Source organism: Musca vetustissima, unplaced genomic scaffold (assembly GCF_032173495.1).
Source record: "Musca vetustissima isolate MV318-11 ecotype Yass unplaced genomic scaffold, APGP_CSIRO_Mvet_v1 utg14590, whole genome shotgun sequence".
Lineage (NCBI taxonomy): Eukaryota > Metazoa > Arthropoda > Insecta > Diptera > Muscidae > Musca > Musca vetustissima.
In genome coordinates, this window is record NW_026879618.1 from 115,625 (window position 1) to 131,259 (window position 15,635).

Here is a 15,635-nt window from a genome sequence, read left to right on the forward strand (position 1 = left end):
AATCACCAATTTGGAAAAAAACTAGACATTTCTTCAGTAAACACAAGTGTAGGTAATGTGGTATACCTTGGTTCTGCATGAAAAAAGGCCAGCACTAGACAAAATCTCATTACTATGTGAAACATTTGTACTCTACGAGAGTCTACCATGAATCACAAGGATAAAAAACAAAGGATATGAGTTTTAACAACTTCTCCATACAAAAATTAAATATTGACATGTGTAGACATTATTATATAATACAAATTTAAGTTCCACTCAACGTATCCGTTAAAAATCTTAACAGACATAAATCTCGAGCTAATTCGCATTCATTAAAAACAATAAATTATATAATATATCAATTGGAAGTGATAATTATGCTATACCACATTAACATCATGTGGTATACCACATTACCTTCACTTTTTTTAAAATCACTTTTAATGGAATTTCAAATATTTTCTCAAATATCTCTTAAATTGTTAGAATAATATTATTTTCAAATTGATACATGGAAAGACAACACATGTAGCATGTTAAGTGCAAAATTTCAATTTAATCGGATAAAAAATAAAAATTTGGCAATCTAAAAACAAATGGGTATACCACATTTGCATCACCTCCTATATAGCTCCCATATATAGTTTCGCCCGATTTACGGACTTTAGACCCTGAAAATCTTTCGATTTGCACGAAATTTGGCATAGCGTACTGAATTGAGCCACGAAAGATGTGTGCCAAGTTTTGTGAAAATCGGTTCAGATTTAGATATAGCTCCCATATATAGTTTCGGCCGATTTACGGACTTTAGACCCTGAAAATCTTTCGATTTGCACGAAATTTGGCATAGCGTACTGAATTGAGCCACGAAAGATGTGTGCCAAGTTTCGTGAAAATCGGTTCAGATTTATATATAGCTCCCATATATAGTTTCGCCCGATTTACGGACTTTAGACCCTGAAAATCTTTCGATTTGCACGAAATTTGGCATAGCGCACTGAATTAAGTCTAGAATGATGTGTGCAAAGTTTCGTGAAAATCGGTTCAGATTTAGATATAGCTCCCGTATATATCTTCCTCCGATTTAAGGTAAATGGTGTACCAAAGTCCTTATATATCTATCGATTTGCATGAAATTTGGCATAACGTACTGAATTGAGGCTAGAATGATGTCTGCCCAGTTTCGCGAAAATCGGTCCAGATTTAGATATAGCTTCCACATATAGTTTCGTCCGATTTCATGTTAATGGTGCCCCAAAGTCCCATATATCTTTCGATTTGCAGGAAATTTGGCATAACATACTGAATTGAGCCTTGAATGATGTCTGCTCAGTTTCGAGAAAATCGGCCCAGATTCAGATATAGTTTCGTCCGATTTCATGTAAATGGTGTACCAAAGTCCCTATATATCCTTCGATATATTTCGATAGAGCTTCCATATATATTTTCGCCCGATTTTAAGTAAATTGGACATTAAACTCTTCATGCTAGTCAGGTTGACATCAAATTTTGCACAACGTACAAAATTGAGCATAGAATTACGTAGTTGCGTTTTCTAGAAGTACAGACATAGCCCAACAGATAACCTATTTATATTTGATTGAAGTCGATTTATATAACTTATGGATATATAGGTAGATTCACATTTAGATAAATATCACATATTTTATTTCATCCAATTTCATGTTAATAGTCCTGTTTAATATATCCATAGTGGTGAAGGGTATCATATAGTCGGCCCCGTCCGACTTTACTACTTTCCTTACTGTTTTTTTTTTTTTTTTTTTGGTTCCGCATTTTTTTATTGTTTTTATGTTATACTTATATTACAACCTTTTTATTTCATATTATTTTTTTCTGCTCGTTCCAGTTCTCTTCCTCTTGACGACCCTGCTTGGCCTGCAGCTTGGCATTGCCTCTGCTTTATTTGAGGGTTGCGATCATACATATCAAATAAATCCCGGTTACACATATTTGGAATCTCCTCTCTATCCCAATGTATATCCTGCAGGGACATCATGTCGTTATAAATTTGTGGCACCATTGGATTATGATATCAGCATTAACTGCACGATTAATTTGAATATGGTAAGATAAAAATGTGAACACAAATATATCCCAACATCTGAGTTCAGGATCTAAAACAAAAAACGGGAGAGATTGTTTAAAAACATGGCCTGTATCCTCGGTTAGAATTCGAAATTTTATTGCAAAGTCATAAAATAAAACGGCGCTAGTTTGATAGCCCACAAATCCAATTTACAGTCACTTCTATTGAAAATTTCGGTTAGGACCTTCCAACTATCTAAAATTAGCCGGATCTTTATTTGTGAGATATGTGAAATCATGGACCTACAATGTTTGCCAGGAAATCTGTTAAGCTATCAGAACCAAATTATTCCATTTCGATTGGAAATTTCGGCTAGGACCTTAAAATTACCTAAAACGATCGGGACCATTAAATGACAGCTATGTCATATCATTGACATATTTCGCCAGGAGGTTGTTTACTTTCTGAGAACCTCAAATTACAGTCACTTCGATTGGAAAATAAGACTATGACCTTTAAAATACATAAAATGGACAGTAACCTGAAATGACATGGCGCTATATTGAATTTCTTCTAGGACTTCTTTTATTACAAAAGGCAGGACCTATGGAGCTACTCCTATTAATTGGATTTTTATAGAACTCCTCTCAGTTGGACTTTTATGGGGCTCCCACTATCCTAATTTGGTCTCTATAGAACTTCATTTTTCCTAATCGTACAAATTTCGGATCTATATAGAACTCCTCTCAATTGGACTTTTATGGAGCTCCCATTATCCTAATTTGGTCTCCATAGAACTTCATTTTTCCTAATCTGAAGTCTATATATATTCTTTTACCCTAATCGGACCTGTTTCGTCCTCTGTATAGTTTTTGTTACCACTTCTTCAAATACAAATCGACCTTCATAAAACTTAACCTTCCTTAATTTGGGCTCTAAAAAACTTTTCCTATCCTAATCAGACCTCAAAATAGCTCTTTCTAGCCTAAACGGAGCTCCAAAAATCTTTTTCTACCCTAATCGGACCTCTAAAGAGCTCTTTCGTAACTAATGGCATATTTAGAGAGCTGCTTCTACCCTAATTGGACCTCTAAAGAATTCCTCTCATTCTAATAAGACCTCTATAGATTGTTTATATCTTGATCGGACCTTTATTAAGCTCATTTTATCTTAATCGAATTATCTTGAGTTCCATCTATCCACATCGGACCTCTGAATAGATATTTTTATTCTAATCGAACCTCTTATGGCTCCAACAATTCATATCGGACCTTTTCAGAGCTCCACTTATCAAATCATACCTCTATAGAGTTCCTCCTAACATAATTTGACGTTTATAATACTCCTCCTACCCTAATATGACCTCTAAAGAGCTCTTCCTAGCCTAACCATACCTCTAAATAGCTCCTCTTACCCTAATCGGACCTCTAAAGAGCTGCCCCTACCTTTATTGGCCCACTGAAGAGCTCCTCCTAACCTAATTGGACCTCTAAAGAGCTTCTCCTAACCTATTTGAACCTCTAAATAACTCCTCCCAGCCTAATCGAATTTCTAAAATGCTGTTTTGCCTTAATCGCACCAGTAAAATGTTTCCCCGATTCTAATTGAACCTCTAAACAGTTCCTCATATCCTCATCTAACCATTAAAGACCTCCTCCTAACACAAATGGAATACTTAAGAGCTCCACCTATCCTAATAAGGCCTCTATAACATATATTCCATCTTAATCGGAACTCTCTTGAGCTCCTTCTATTCTGATACGACCTCTGAAGAGTTGTATTTATTCTCATCGAACCTCTATATATCTCCATCCATTCTTATCAGACCATTTTAGAGTTGCACTTATCATAATCCGACCTGTTTAGAGCTCCATTATCCAAATCAGACCTCTATAGAGTTCCTCCTAACAAAATTGATTTTTTTTAATACTCCTCCTACCCTTATATGACCTCTAAAGAGCCCTTCATACCCCAATCAGACCTCTTAATAGGACCTTTAAATAGCTTCTTCTACCTCTATAAAATATATGCCATTTTAATCGGACCTCTATTAAGCTCATTTTACCTTAATCGGAACTCTCTTGAGCTCATTCTATGCTCATGGGACCTCTGAAGAGTTGTATTTATTCTCATCGAACCTCTATATATCTCCATCCATTCTTATCGCACCATGTTAGAGTTCCACTTATCATAATCCAAACTGTTTAGATCTCTATTATCCAAATCAGACCTCTATGGAGTTCCTCCTAACAAAATTGATTTTTATAATACTCCTCCTTCCCTTATATGACCTCCAAAGAGCCCTTCATACCCCAATCAGACCTCTTAATAGGACCTCTTACCCTAATCGGACCTTTAAATAGCTTCTTCTGCCTTAATCAGACCTATAAAGAGCTCTTCCTATCCTAATCGGACGCCTAGAGAGTTCATCGTAACCTAATCGGACTTCTAAAGTGTTTGTCTTTCCATAATCGGACCAATAAAAAGCTCCTCGTATCCTAATATGATCTCCAAATTGCTGCTCCTACCGTAATCGGACCTCCCAATAGCTCCTCCTAATCTAATCGGACTTCTCAAGAGTTCCTCTTAATCTAATCGGACTTCTAAAGTGCTCCTCTCACCTTAATCGGACGACTCAAAAGTTCTTCCTAACCTCATCGAACCTCTTAAGAGCTCCTCTCATTCTAATAAGTTTTATATAGATTTGCTTCTTACTAATCGGACACTTATTGAGCTTCTTCAATCTTAATAGGACCACTATTGAGCTCATTTAATCCACATTCGACCTCTACGATCTTTATGTACGCTAATCGAACCTCTAAAAGGTTTTCCCTATCATTATCGCACTTTTTTGTAGCTCGACTTTTTTAATCGGAACTCTATAAAGCTCCATTTATACAAGTCGTTCCTGTATAGAGCTCATATTTTTCTAATGTAATCGGATGTCTATAGATTTCCTATTGACCTAATCCGGCCCTTACATGGATCCACTTATCCTAATAGAACCTCTGCAAAATTTTTCCAAACCTAATGTGACCTCTATTTTATGGTCCTCTTATCCTAATATAATCTATATAGAGCCCTCCTATATTAGCTAGTATCATCTAATATATCATCTATAATAAAAAAATGTCCCGCTCTCTTTATCCATCATCCTCTAAAAAATATTTTGCTATTTTCCCTTTCACCCTATCCGTTTTTCTCTTCCTCAGGGCAGCAATGCCTGCAGTACCGAATATTTCTATGTAGCTACGGATGGTGATGAATATTTACGTGGATCGGAACAATTTTGCGGCAAAGGTGTAGTGGTACGTAAATCTCTTTTCCGCTCGGTGGTATTTGCCTATACTTCGGGTGGTTCGTGGGGTAGTTTCCGTTGTCAAATGTATACGGCACCACAGCCCTGCGATTGTGGTTGGTCGGTGAATACGAAAATTGTTAACGGACAAGAGACGGGCATTAATGAATATCCTGGGGTAGTGGCCCTGAAGACCGCCGAAGAATCGCCGCCATTTTGTTCGGGAACCATAAGTAAGACATTGAAGAAATATTCGAAGATTTTTAATTTTTTAATATTAATATTTTGTTTAGTTTCCCATTATTATGTCCTAACGGCGGCTCATTGCACAGAGTTGGTACCCAATCCGGCAACTTATATTATCAAGGCTGGTGATCATAATTTGGCAATAGGTAAGTGGGAATTTTGCAATATTTTTTTCGGAATAGGTTTTTAAACCTCTCTTCCCGTTTTAGATACTGAAACCAAATATGCCATGAACTATTATGTGGCCCAAATTATACAACATCCTGGCTATAGCAGTAGACCCACTATGATCAATGATATTTCACTGCTGAGAACAACCTCTCCCATAGAGTGGTCAAGGGGAGTGGGTCCAATGTGTCTGCCACCACCGGGAACGACGTAAGTGGGATATAATTTCGAAGCTCAATAAATTATTTTTAATTTTATTTGTCCATCTTTTTTCCTAGGGAAACCGATTTCACCTACACCTATGTGGATCTGGTTGGTTGGGGCACAAAGTCCTTTGCTGGGGCCTATTCGGATACATTGCAGAAGACAACGGTCATTATAACGGATAATGAATCCTGTGCTCGTACCTATAATGATACCACAATTTATCCCTCGCAAGTGTGTACCTATGATTATACCGGAACTAGTCGTGATTCGTGTCAATATGATTCTGGCGGTCCTGTGATTAGACGCACGTTAAGACAATATATTTTGGGTTGTATTAGTTTTGGTAAATTCTGTGGTCAAGGTGGCTATGCAACGGGTGTCAATACTAGGGTTTCCTCATATTTGACGTGGATCTATCAAAATACTGGGTACTCAACATGTGTTGTGAATTTGTAGAATTAAAAAAATGTGGTTTTAGAAAAGGCTATATTGAAAATAAAAATTTGTTTAAATAATAAAATAATTTATTAAAAATATTTTTTTTAATTTTAAGGGCATTTTTTATGGAAAAATTAAGGTAACATAATAATGCGGGCTCAGATTGATGTTAAAATAGTTTTTATTGGTTCCTAATCACCATTTATATCATTTCCAAGATTTTTGAGAAATTCACCACACTTGGTGGAAATTCACCACACCTTCGAAATTTGTCCCTAAAACATTACTTTCCCTTCAGGACACATATTTAATGGAAAAAAATAATTTTTGATCGCCCTGATGATCTCTACATGGCCTTTCTTCACAAATTGGACACCAAGGACACCTAAATTAGGCTCCTCCTCTATATATCCATCCCCAATTAAAAATTTGCTGTGTTATAAACAGATATGTTGAAAATATAAAACAAGTAAAATAAAAAATAAAAATTTATTATTTTTTTGAATTTTACGAAAAATAAAAAATTTATTTAAAAAAATATTTTTTTAATTTTAAGGGCAGTTTTTTGTATGGAAAAATTAATGTAACATAATTAAGCAAGCTCAGATTGATGTTAAAATTGTGTTTATTGGTTCCTAATCACCACATATATCATTTCCAAGATTTTTGAGAAATTCACCACACTTGGTGGAAATTCACCACACCTTCGGAATTTGTCCCTAAGACATTACTTTGTCTTCTGGACACATATTTAATGGAAGAACATTTTTTGATCGCCCTGATGATCTCTACATGGGCTTTCTTCACAAATTGGAGCTCTTAAGAACTTACCAAGGACACCTAAATTATTTTAAAGGCTCCTCCTCTATATATCCATCCAATGATGATTTTTTTGTTGTGAATATATAGAATTTAATAAATTGTTGTGTTAGAAACAAATATTTTGAAAATATAAAACAAGTAAAATAAAAAATAAAATTTTATTATTTTTTTAACTTTACAAAAGATTTTAAAAGGTAAAAATAGTATAACACAGCTCTAAATGCTCAGATTGTCTTTATAATATTTTTTATTGAATCCTAACTGTTATTAATATCATTTTCAACATTTTTGAAAAACTCACCACACTTTTCGGAAATTCACCACACCCTAGAAATTGGTTGCAAAGACATTACTTTGACTCTAGAAACCGTATTTAATGAAATAAATATTTTCTGGCAGTCCCGATGATCTCTACACGGGCTTTTTGTTTTGTTTTAGAAGAGGCTATGTTAAAAATATAAAACAAGTAAAATGAGAAAAAAAATATTTTTAAAATTTTACGAAAGAATTCAAATGAAAAAATTAGTGTATTGCAACTCTGGGTGCTCAGATTTACGTTATAATATTTTTTTATTGGATCCTTGCTGCTATTTATATCATTTTCAACATTTTTGAGAAACTCACCACACTTTTCGGAAATTCACCACACCTTTAAAATTTGTTAGAAAGGCTTAGAAACCGTATTTAATGAAACAAATATTTTTTGACAGCCCCAATGATCTCCCAGGGTCATTCTTCATAAATTTCACCATCTTAGAAACAAATTCAACACACTCTTAAGTCGGTTTATTTACGAACAACTTGAAAGTATCATCCAAGTACCAACAGTCAATAAATTTGTTTTGCAATGTTTTGACATTTTTTAAAATATTTTTATATTCACCACCTTCAAAAAAATCACCACATCTTAAAATCGATTTATAAAGAACCCATTTTAAAATATCCAACAATAATCAATACTCTAAAAAAACATTATAACAATTTTTTGGTAATTTTAAAAACAGGCTTAATATTCACCACCTCCAAAAAAAATTCACCACATCATAAAATCGGTCTAATTTGAAACTATTTGAATATATTAGCTAAAAATTAAAACTTAAAAATAGTTTTTGCACTTTTTTGGAAATTTTTAAATATTTCTTATATTCACCAGAATTAAAAAGAATTCACCACACCTACAAATGGTTTTGTTTAGAAACTGTTTTAAAATATCAGTGAAAAATAAATAATTTTAAACCATTTCTGCAATGTTTTGGTACTTTCGGAAACATTTTTTATATTCACCACCATTGAAAAATTCACCACATCTTCCAATCAGTTTATTTGGAAACTATTTAAAAAAATTTTAGCACAAAAACTAACACTTAAAAAATATTTTAGCATTTTTTTCGCTCAATTTAAATACATTTTTTATATTCAAAGTGGTGAATATAAAAAATGTATTTAAATTGTATTTAAATTGACAAAAAATTCACCACACCTCAAAATTGATTTATTTGAGAACTATTTTAAAGTTGTGCCTCATAATAGCCTAAGGCTGATATTAGGTCAGTTTTTTAATTCACCACGTTGTTATGAAACTCACCACACCTTGTATTTTACGAATTTTCACCACACCTTCAAATCGTTTTCTTTAAAATATCAGTCAAAAACCAATAATTCGAAACCATGTTTGCTATGTTTTTGCACTTTCCGAAACATTTTTTATATTCACCACCACTGAAAAATTCACCACATCTTCAAATCAGTTTATTTGGAAACTATTTAAAATTTTTTGCGAAAAAATCAACACTTAAAAAATATTTTAGCAATTTTTTCGGTCAATTTCAATACGTTTTTAATATTCACCACCTTAGAAAAAATTCACCACACCACAAAATTGATTTATTTGAGAACTATTCTAAAGTTGTGCCTCATAATAGCTTAAAGCTGATATTAGGTCAGTTTTTTAATTCACCACGTTGTTATTAAACTCACCACACCTTAAAATCGTTTTCTTTAAAATATCAGTCAAAAATCAATAATTCGAAACCATGTTTGCTATGTTTGTGTACTTTCCGAAACATTTTTTATATTCACCACCATTGAAAAATTCACCACATCTTTAAATCGCTTTATTTGGAAACTATTTAAAACAATTTTAGCAAAAAATCAACACTTAAAAAACATTGCAGCATTTTTTTTCATTTATTCACCACCCTTGAAAAAATTCACCACACCTCAAAATTGATTTATTAGAGAACTATTTTAAAGTTTTGCCTCATAATTATTAGCTTAAGGATGATATTAGACCAGTTTTTTTAATTCACCACGTTGTTATGAAACTCACCACACCTCGAATTTAATGAATTTGAAAAGTATGCATCAATATTTAACCAAAAACTTTCTTATCGAAACGATATTAAGCCTTTATTTTAACTAAATTTTTATTAAAAACTCAGATCCCTTCGAAAATGATAGGAACTAACCTATTGTTGCCCCATTTCCCCAGAAATCGTAAATGGAACACCTTCTTAAATTGTTGAGCAATTTATTTGGCAACAAATATTCTTATCACCTCTACTAAACCAACAACAATAATTCACATGAAAAAAAATCTTTAAATTCCGCATTACTGCAAGTCAATGATCTCAGTTCGGTCGTTACACCTAATATGTTCGTTACATTACTTCTGCCTCTGATTTTGGTAATTTTTCTCTGCGGGAGAATAACTTCTGGCCAACAGCAATGTTCCATAGAATATCGTTTACAAAATGATCGCCAAGTGTTGAATATAACCTCCCGAAATTATCCCAATCCATATCCCTTGGGTACGAATTGTCGTTATCGCATCACAGCACCCCTCGATCATGTTGTGGTGGTGAATTGCTTCTTTGAAGTGGTAAGGAAATAGTGGAACTCAATTTGATAACCAAAATAAATGTGAATGTCCTCCTTAGGCCCCAAATAGGTGTGACAATGATTATTTCATCATATCCCTGGATGGTGATTTCCAGTTACGTGACGGCGAACGTTATTGCCTAACTAGTCAGGTTACAAGAATATCGCATTTCCGCTCCATGGTTTTGGCATATGCCTCGGTGCGACCAAATGCTTTACAGCGAGGACGTTTTGCTTGTCAGGCATTTGCCCGACGTCAGGCCTGTAGCTGTGGCTGGTCGGTGAATACAAGGATAACCAATGGTGTGGAGACGGTAAAACATGAATTTCCTTCGATGGTGGCATTGAGAGATGGCAATTCACCACAGCGTATATTTTGTGGTGGTAATATTGGTAAGGTCGGGAAGAGGATTTTGGAAAATTGATTAAAAATCGGAATGATTTTTTGTAGTTAGTCGCCGCCACATCTTGACCGCAGCCCATTGCATGCGCATGTATCCAGACCCGAGTCGCATAGTGGCCTATGTGGGTGATCATAATTTGGCTGTGGGTAAGTAGAAAAATTAGTAAAAAAATCTTCAATCCACTCCAGGTAGGACCTTGAAAATTATTCTTTAAAAAATCCACGCCTTGTAGGACCTTGAAAAAATCTTCTTTAAACAATCCAAACCTTGTAGGACCTTGAAAAAATCTTCTTTAAAAAATCCAAGCCTTGTAGGGCCTTGAAAAAATCTTCTTTAAAACATCCACGCCTTGTAGAGCCTTCTTTAAAAAATCCACGCCTTGTGGAGCCTTCCTTAGGACCCTGAAAAAAATCTTCTTTAAAAAATCCACGCCTTGTAGGACCCTGAAAAAAATCTTCTTTAAAAAATCCACGCCTTGTAGGACCCTGAAAAAAATCTTCTTTAAAAAATCCACGCCTTGTAGGACCCTGAAAAAAATCTTCTTTAAAAAATCCACGCCTTGTAGGACCCTGAAAAAAATCTTCTTTAAAAAATCCACGCCTTGTAGGACCCTGAAAAAAATCTTCTTTAAAAAATCCACGCCTTGTAGGACCCTGAAAAAAATCTTCTTTAAAAAATCCACGCCTTGTAGGACCCTGAAAAAAATCTTCTTTAAAAAATCCACGCCTTGTAGGACCCTGAAAAAAATCTTCTTTAAAAAATCCACGCCTTGTAGGGCCTTGGAGAAATCTTCTTTAAAAAATCCACGCCTTGTAGGACCCTGAAAAAAATCTTCTTTAAAAAATCCACGCCTTGTAGGGCCTTGGAGAAATCTTCTTTAAAAAATCCACGCCTTGTAGGACCCTGAAAAATCTTCTTTAAAAAATCCACGCCTTGTAGGACCCTGAAAAATCTTCTTTAAAAAATCCACGCCTTGTAGGACCTTGAAAATTATTCTTTAAAAAATCCACGCCTTGTAGGACCTTGAAAATTATTCTTTAAAAAATCCACGCCTTGTAGGACCTTGAAAATTATTCTTTAAAAAATCCACGCCTTGTAGGACCTTGAAAATTATTCTTTAAAAAATCCACGCCTTGTAGGGCCTTGAAGAAATCTTCTTTAAAAAATCCACGCCTTGTAGGACCTTGAAAAAATCTTCTTTAAAAAATCCACGCCTTGTAGGGCCTTGAAAAAATCTTCTTTAAAAAAGCCACGCCTTGTGGAGCCTTGAAAAAATCTTCTTTAAAAAATCCACGACTTGTGGAGCCTTGAAAAAATCTTCTTTAAAAAATCCACGCCTTGTAGGACCTTGAAAAAAATCTTCTTTAAAAAATCCACGCCTTGTAGGACATTGAAAATTATTCTTTAAAAAATCCACGCCTTGTAGGACCTTGAAAAAATCTTGTTTAAAAAATCCACGCCTTGTAGGGCCTTGAAGAAATCTTCTTTAAAAAATCCACGCCTTGTAGGACCATAAAAAAAATCTTCTTTAAAAAATCCACGCCTTGTAGGGCCTTGAAAAAATCTTCTTTCAAAAATCCACGCCTTGTAGGGCCTTGAAAAAATCTTCTTTAAAAAATCCTCGCCTTATAGAGCCTCCCTTTTCTTTGGTCTTCCAGATGGTGACACTGCCTTCGAGGCCCAGTACCGTATCCAGCGCATCATTAATCACCCCAATTATGCTTCAACATCCAGTTCGACACAAAATGATATTTCGATTTTGGTCACAGTGCTGCCCATGGAATGGTCCCGTGGTGTGGGACCCATATGCCTGCCATGGCGTCAAAGGTAAGAAAATCAACCTCTTCCTTCCATTTTTTTCAAATATCCTCCTCCCGCCCTTTCCATTACAGATTCGATCCCTTCGCCTACATGCAAGTGGATGTGGCCGGTTGGGGTACCATTGCCTTTGCCGGTATGAAATCAAATACCCTGCAAAAGGCCCAACTAATCACCGTTGAAAATCGTGGATGTCAGGAACGTTATAATACCACCGTGATACAGAGCTCTCACATTTGCACATATGATTATTTGGGACGTGGTCAGGATACATGTCAATATGATTCGGGTGGACCGGTAATATGGCGATCACAACGTCTGCAGCTACTGGGTTTGATTAGTTTTGGCCAGAGTTGTGGCCAACAATACGGGATGGGGATTAATACGCGCATAACCTCACATCTGCAATGGCTGTGGACCTATCTGCAGCGGGATGTGTGTGTGCTGTAATTATGGTTATTATGAAATGGGATTATTGTAATTGTAGCTACAGCTGTTGTTAAGTGCCATGGCCAATGAGAGTAATAAAGAGTAACTAAATTGTTGAGTAGGTCCTTTGAAGCAGTAGCTCGAGGACCACTTGTCATTTATTTTCTGTATTCGTTTTGCATTTTCCCATAATAAATGATTTAATTTATGCATAACTCTTGTTGTCTTGTTTTTTGTTGTTGTTTAGGACAGTAATTTGTGTTGCACAACACATAAAAAATATGCATTTCAAGGATAATGAGCTTGTTGTGGCCTTTGATGTTTGTTTCTCTCTCTACCTCTCTCCACCTCTTTGGCAAGGCTCACTCTTTCCAATCCTTTAAAATAATTGTTACAATTTGTGTTTTTGCTGTTTTTTTTTTCTTTTTCGCAGTACTCCACCAAACGTGCAATGAAAGAACAAACGGAAATTAGCGTAAAGAGTCCTTTCGAAATTTGTTTCAAGCGCCACGAAGTCTAAAAGGCTTGTTTTTTTCGCCGAGTCCTTATGAGGGACTTGTTTTGAATTGTGTGCGAGTTTTTTCAGCATTTTTTCGGTTAATTTTAATTGTGCCCCTAAAAGTAGACTTTAATTGTTATTTTGAAGAATACATATGCAACAAGTGTTTATGGAAACATTTCGGGGAAAGGAAGAAATTTGTCAGGATATAATGTATCCATAGTAAATAATCTTTTGGTCAAAATCGAGGTCATAGTCTATGAAGTGGAAAATTCCTTATGGGGAATATTAAAATCCCCATAATTAAACTTGTTGAGATATGGCGTGGTAACTCTTGTTTACGGCGATTATTGAATCGGTTTTAATCAACCGATTACATGGCATAAATTGTCTGATTCAGAGTCAACTGGATTCGTTTTAATTTATTTATGCTTGGAGATGAGCTACGTGATCGATGTTGTTTTCGATTTTTCGACTGGACAGATTCTACGCAACGTGTGACGGTTTAAAGATTCGGAATAAACAGAAGAAGAGCTGGAAGGATACATAAGTTTCAGCGTGTATTTCATAAATTTCATCTACGACTGACGAACTTGGGTACGAGGTAACTTCATTATTCGAACATTTTTTGTAGTTGAACTATATGATTTGAGCACATCCAACTTTATTTAGATTCATACTTGAGGACCTCGGCTCGATATTCAAAGCACTCAGGGATTTGTAGTCAAAGAACACTCTACCTTTCTCCAGATGATGCCTGCTTGCCTAGTATTTCTTCCAAAAAGCAGCTTCCTTGTCAATAGCTTTGCAGATTTCCGATTGATATAATGTTCGGATTTCAATGCCTTCAGCGGAATGCTGCATCTTCACTTCGATGCTATATAGGCCGTCAAAGTGCATCCTGCACTTCTTCTGATACAGCATGCTTACCGATTACACCTTCAACCAAACAGCTGCGTAATAGATAACCCTGTGGTTTCCCTATTGAAAGGGGGTTGCAATTTTAATGTCATCGGCGAAAATTTGGTAGAAAACGTCGTTACCGCTTTATTGGGCGACCGCTTTGACCTTCGAAGAAGATGTATTGCAAAGCATATAGGGTTAGGATTCCTTTTGATCAACCTATTGCTTCAATTGGCATTCTCCCCAGGACTGGATGCAACCTGTATGGGCTGCCTCCAAATGGAATTCGGAGACAGGTGAGTACCAAGGCAGTTGAATAGGTGCAACGTGTTGTGTGATCCCAGCCCAGATGGTGGACATGTGTTATGTATCGAACCATCTATTCGTGCCCAATAGGAATTGAGGCGATTGCGCCATCCGATTATAGCTTTGCTAAGACTACTTGGAGGAAGTAGGTGGTGGACTGTTTCCAATTATATTTATCGGTATTGTTGTACTGCATAAACTACTACATTTGTATAAATGATATTGAGATCTGAAGGTGAATCGTTCTCAAATCCATGAAGATCACTTCTGATTACGCTTTGCTAGGTACTGTTTGTGTCGATGGACGGGTACGATCTTTATGCGATAGTCCAAAACTAAAACCAATTTTGTAACATGGAACTGGAAAAGCAAGAAGTGTTGTTAGTTTTGCCAGAATGGCTTGGACCGATATAAGCCGTTTAAGGCTCTATAGAGCAATCCTAACTGTTCATCCTTTGGCAGTGGATTGCATAAAGTTCTATGAGGGTATCTTCAGGGGTATGGTATGTTCTATGTCTACGTTTTTTCCCTTCATATCTACGTTAGAAGCTCAAAGAATGGACTGTTTCCTGAGAGTGATACCTTTAACATTTCGCGACTATTTTTAAGATTTTTTCTATGGAAAATGGGATATATCGGCCCACGTTTTGGTATAGTCCCTGTATTTGGACACGCTTTCCCACCCAATTAGCAGTAATTTAATATTTTTGATCGTCGTAGGGTAGAAAATCTCCATAGAAAAAATGCATATGGAGTAGCCCCTATATAATGGTAGCACTCTTTATTCGGCACGCTTTTCAACCGAATTGGTTCTAATTTCATATTGTGGTGTCTTATCAAATACTAATTTAAACAAATTAACAGTTAACGGTATCGACCAGTGTTCGATGTTTTGGTCTTATAAGTCCAAGTTTTGTTATAGTCCCGCACAATTTTCTGATTTGTATACCCAACTATGTTGTCAGGATATTATACCTTTGTGCAGCCCCAAGAGTTTACAACGCCGCGAAATATTGGTCCTAGGCCCACCTTTAAGTATACCGATCATCATATCTCGACTAACTGAGTCGATCTAGACATGTGTGTCCGTCCATCCGTCTGTCCATTATAATTTGTAAACACTATAAGGGCCACAGTTCACGAAATTTTTCATGTGGGATGGATTCTGGCCAATGAAGACCCCTA

The 15,635-nt window shown here is 35.6% G+C and overlaps 1 protein-coding gene across 1 annotated transcript; it reads left to right on the top strand.

The window, feature by feature from the left end:
- The first annotated feature begins 1,937 nt into the window (after window positions 1-1,937).
- Window positions 1,938-12,763, top strand: LOC133324623 (CUB and peptidase domain-containing protein 2-like). The gene is made up of 10 exons (XM_061533459.1): window positions 1,938-2,070; window positions 5,245-5,563; window positions 5,624-5,722; window positions 5,786-5,954; window positions 6,023-6,379; window positions 9,918-10,092; window positions 10,151-10,484; window positions 10,543-10,641; window positions 12,154-12,322; window positions 12,388-12,763. The coding sequence occupies exons 1-10, from the start codon at window positions 2,068-2,070 to the stop codon at window positions 12,761-12,763; spliced, it is 2,100 nt and encodes a 699-aa protein (XP_061389443.1). The 5' UTR covers window positions 1,938-2,067.
- The last annotated feature ends 2,872 nt before the right edge of the window (window positions 12,764-15,635 follow it).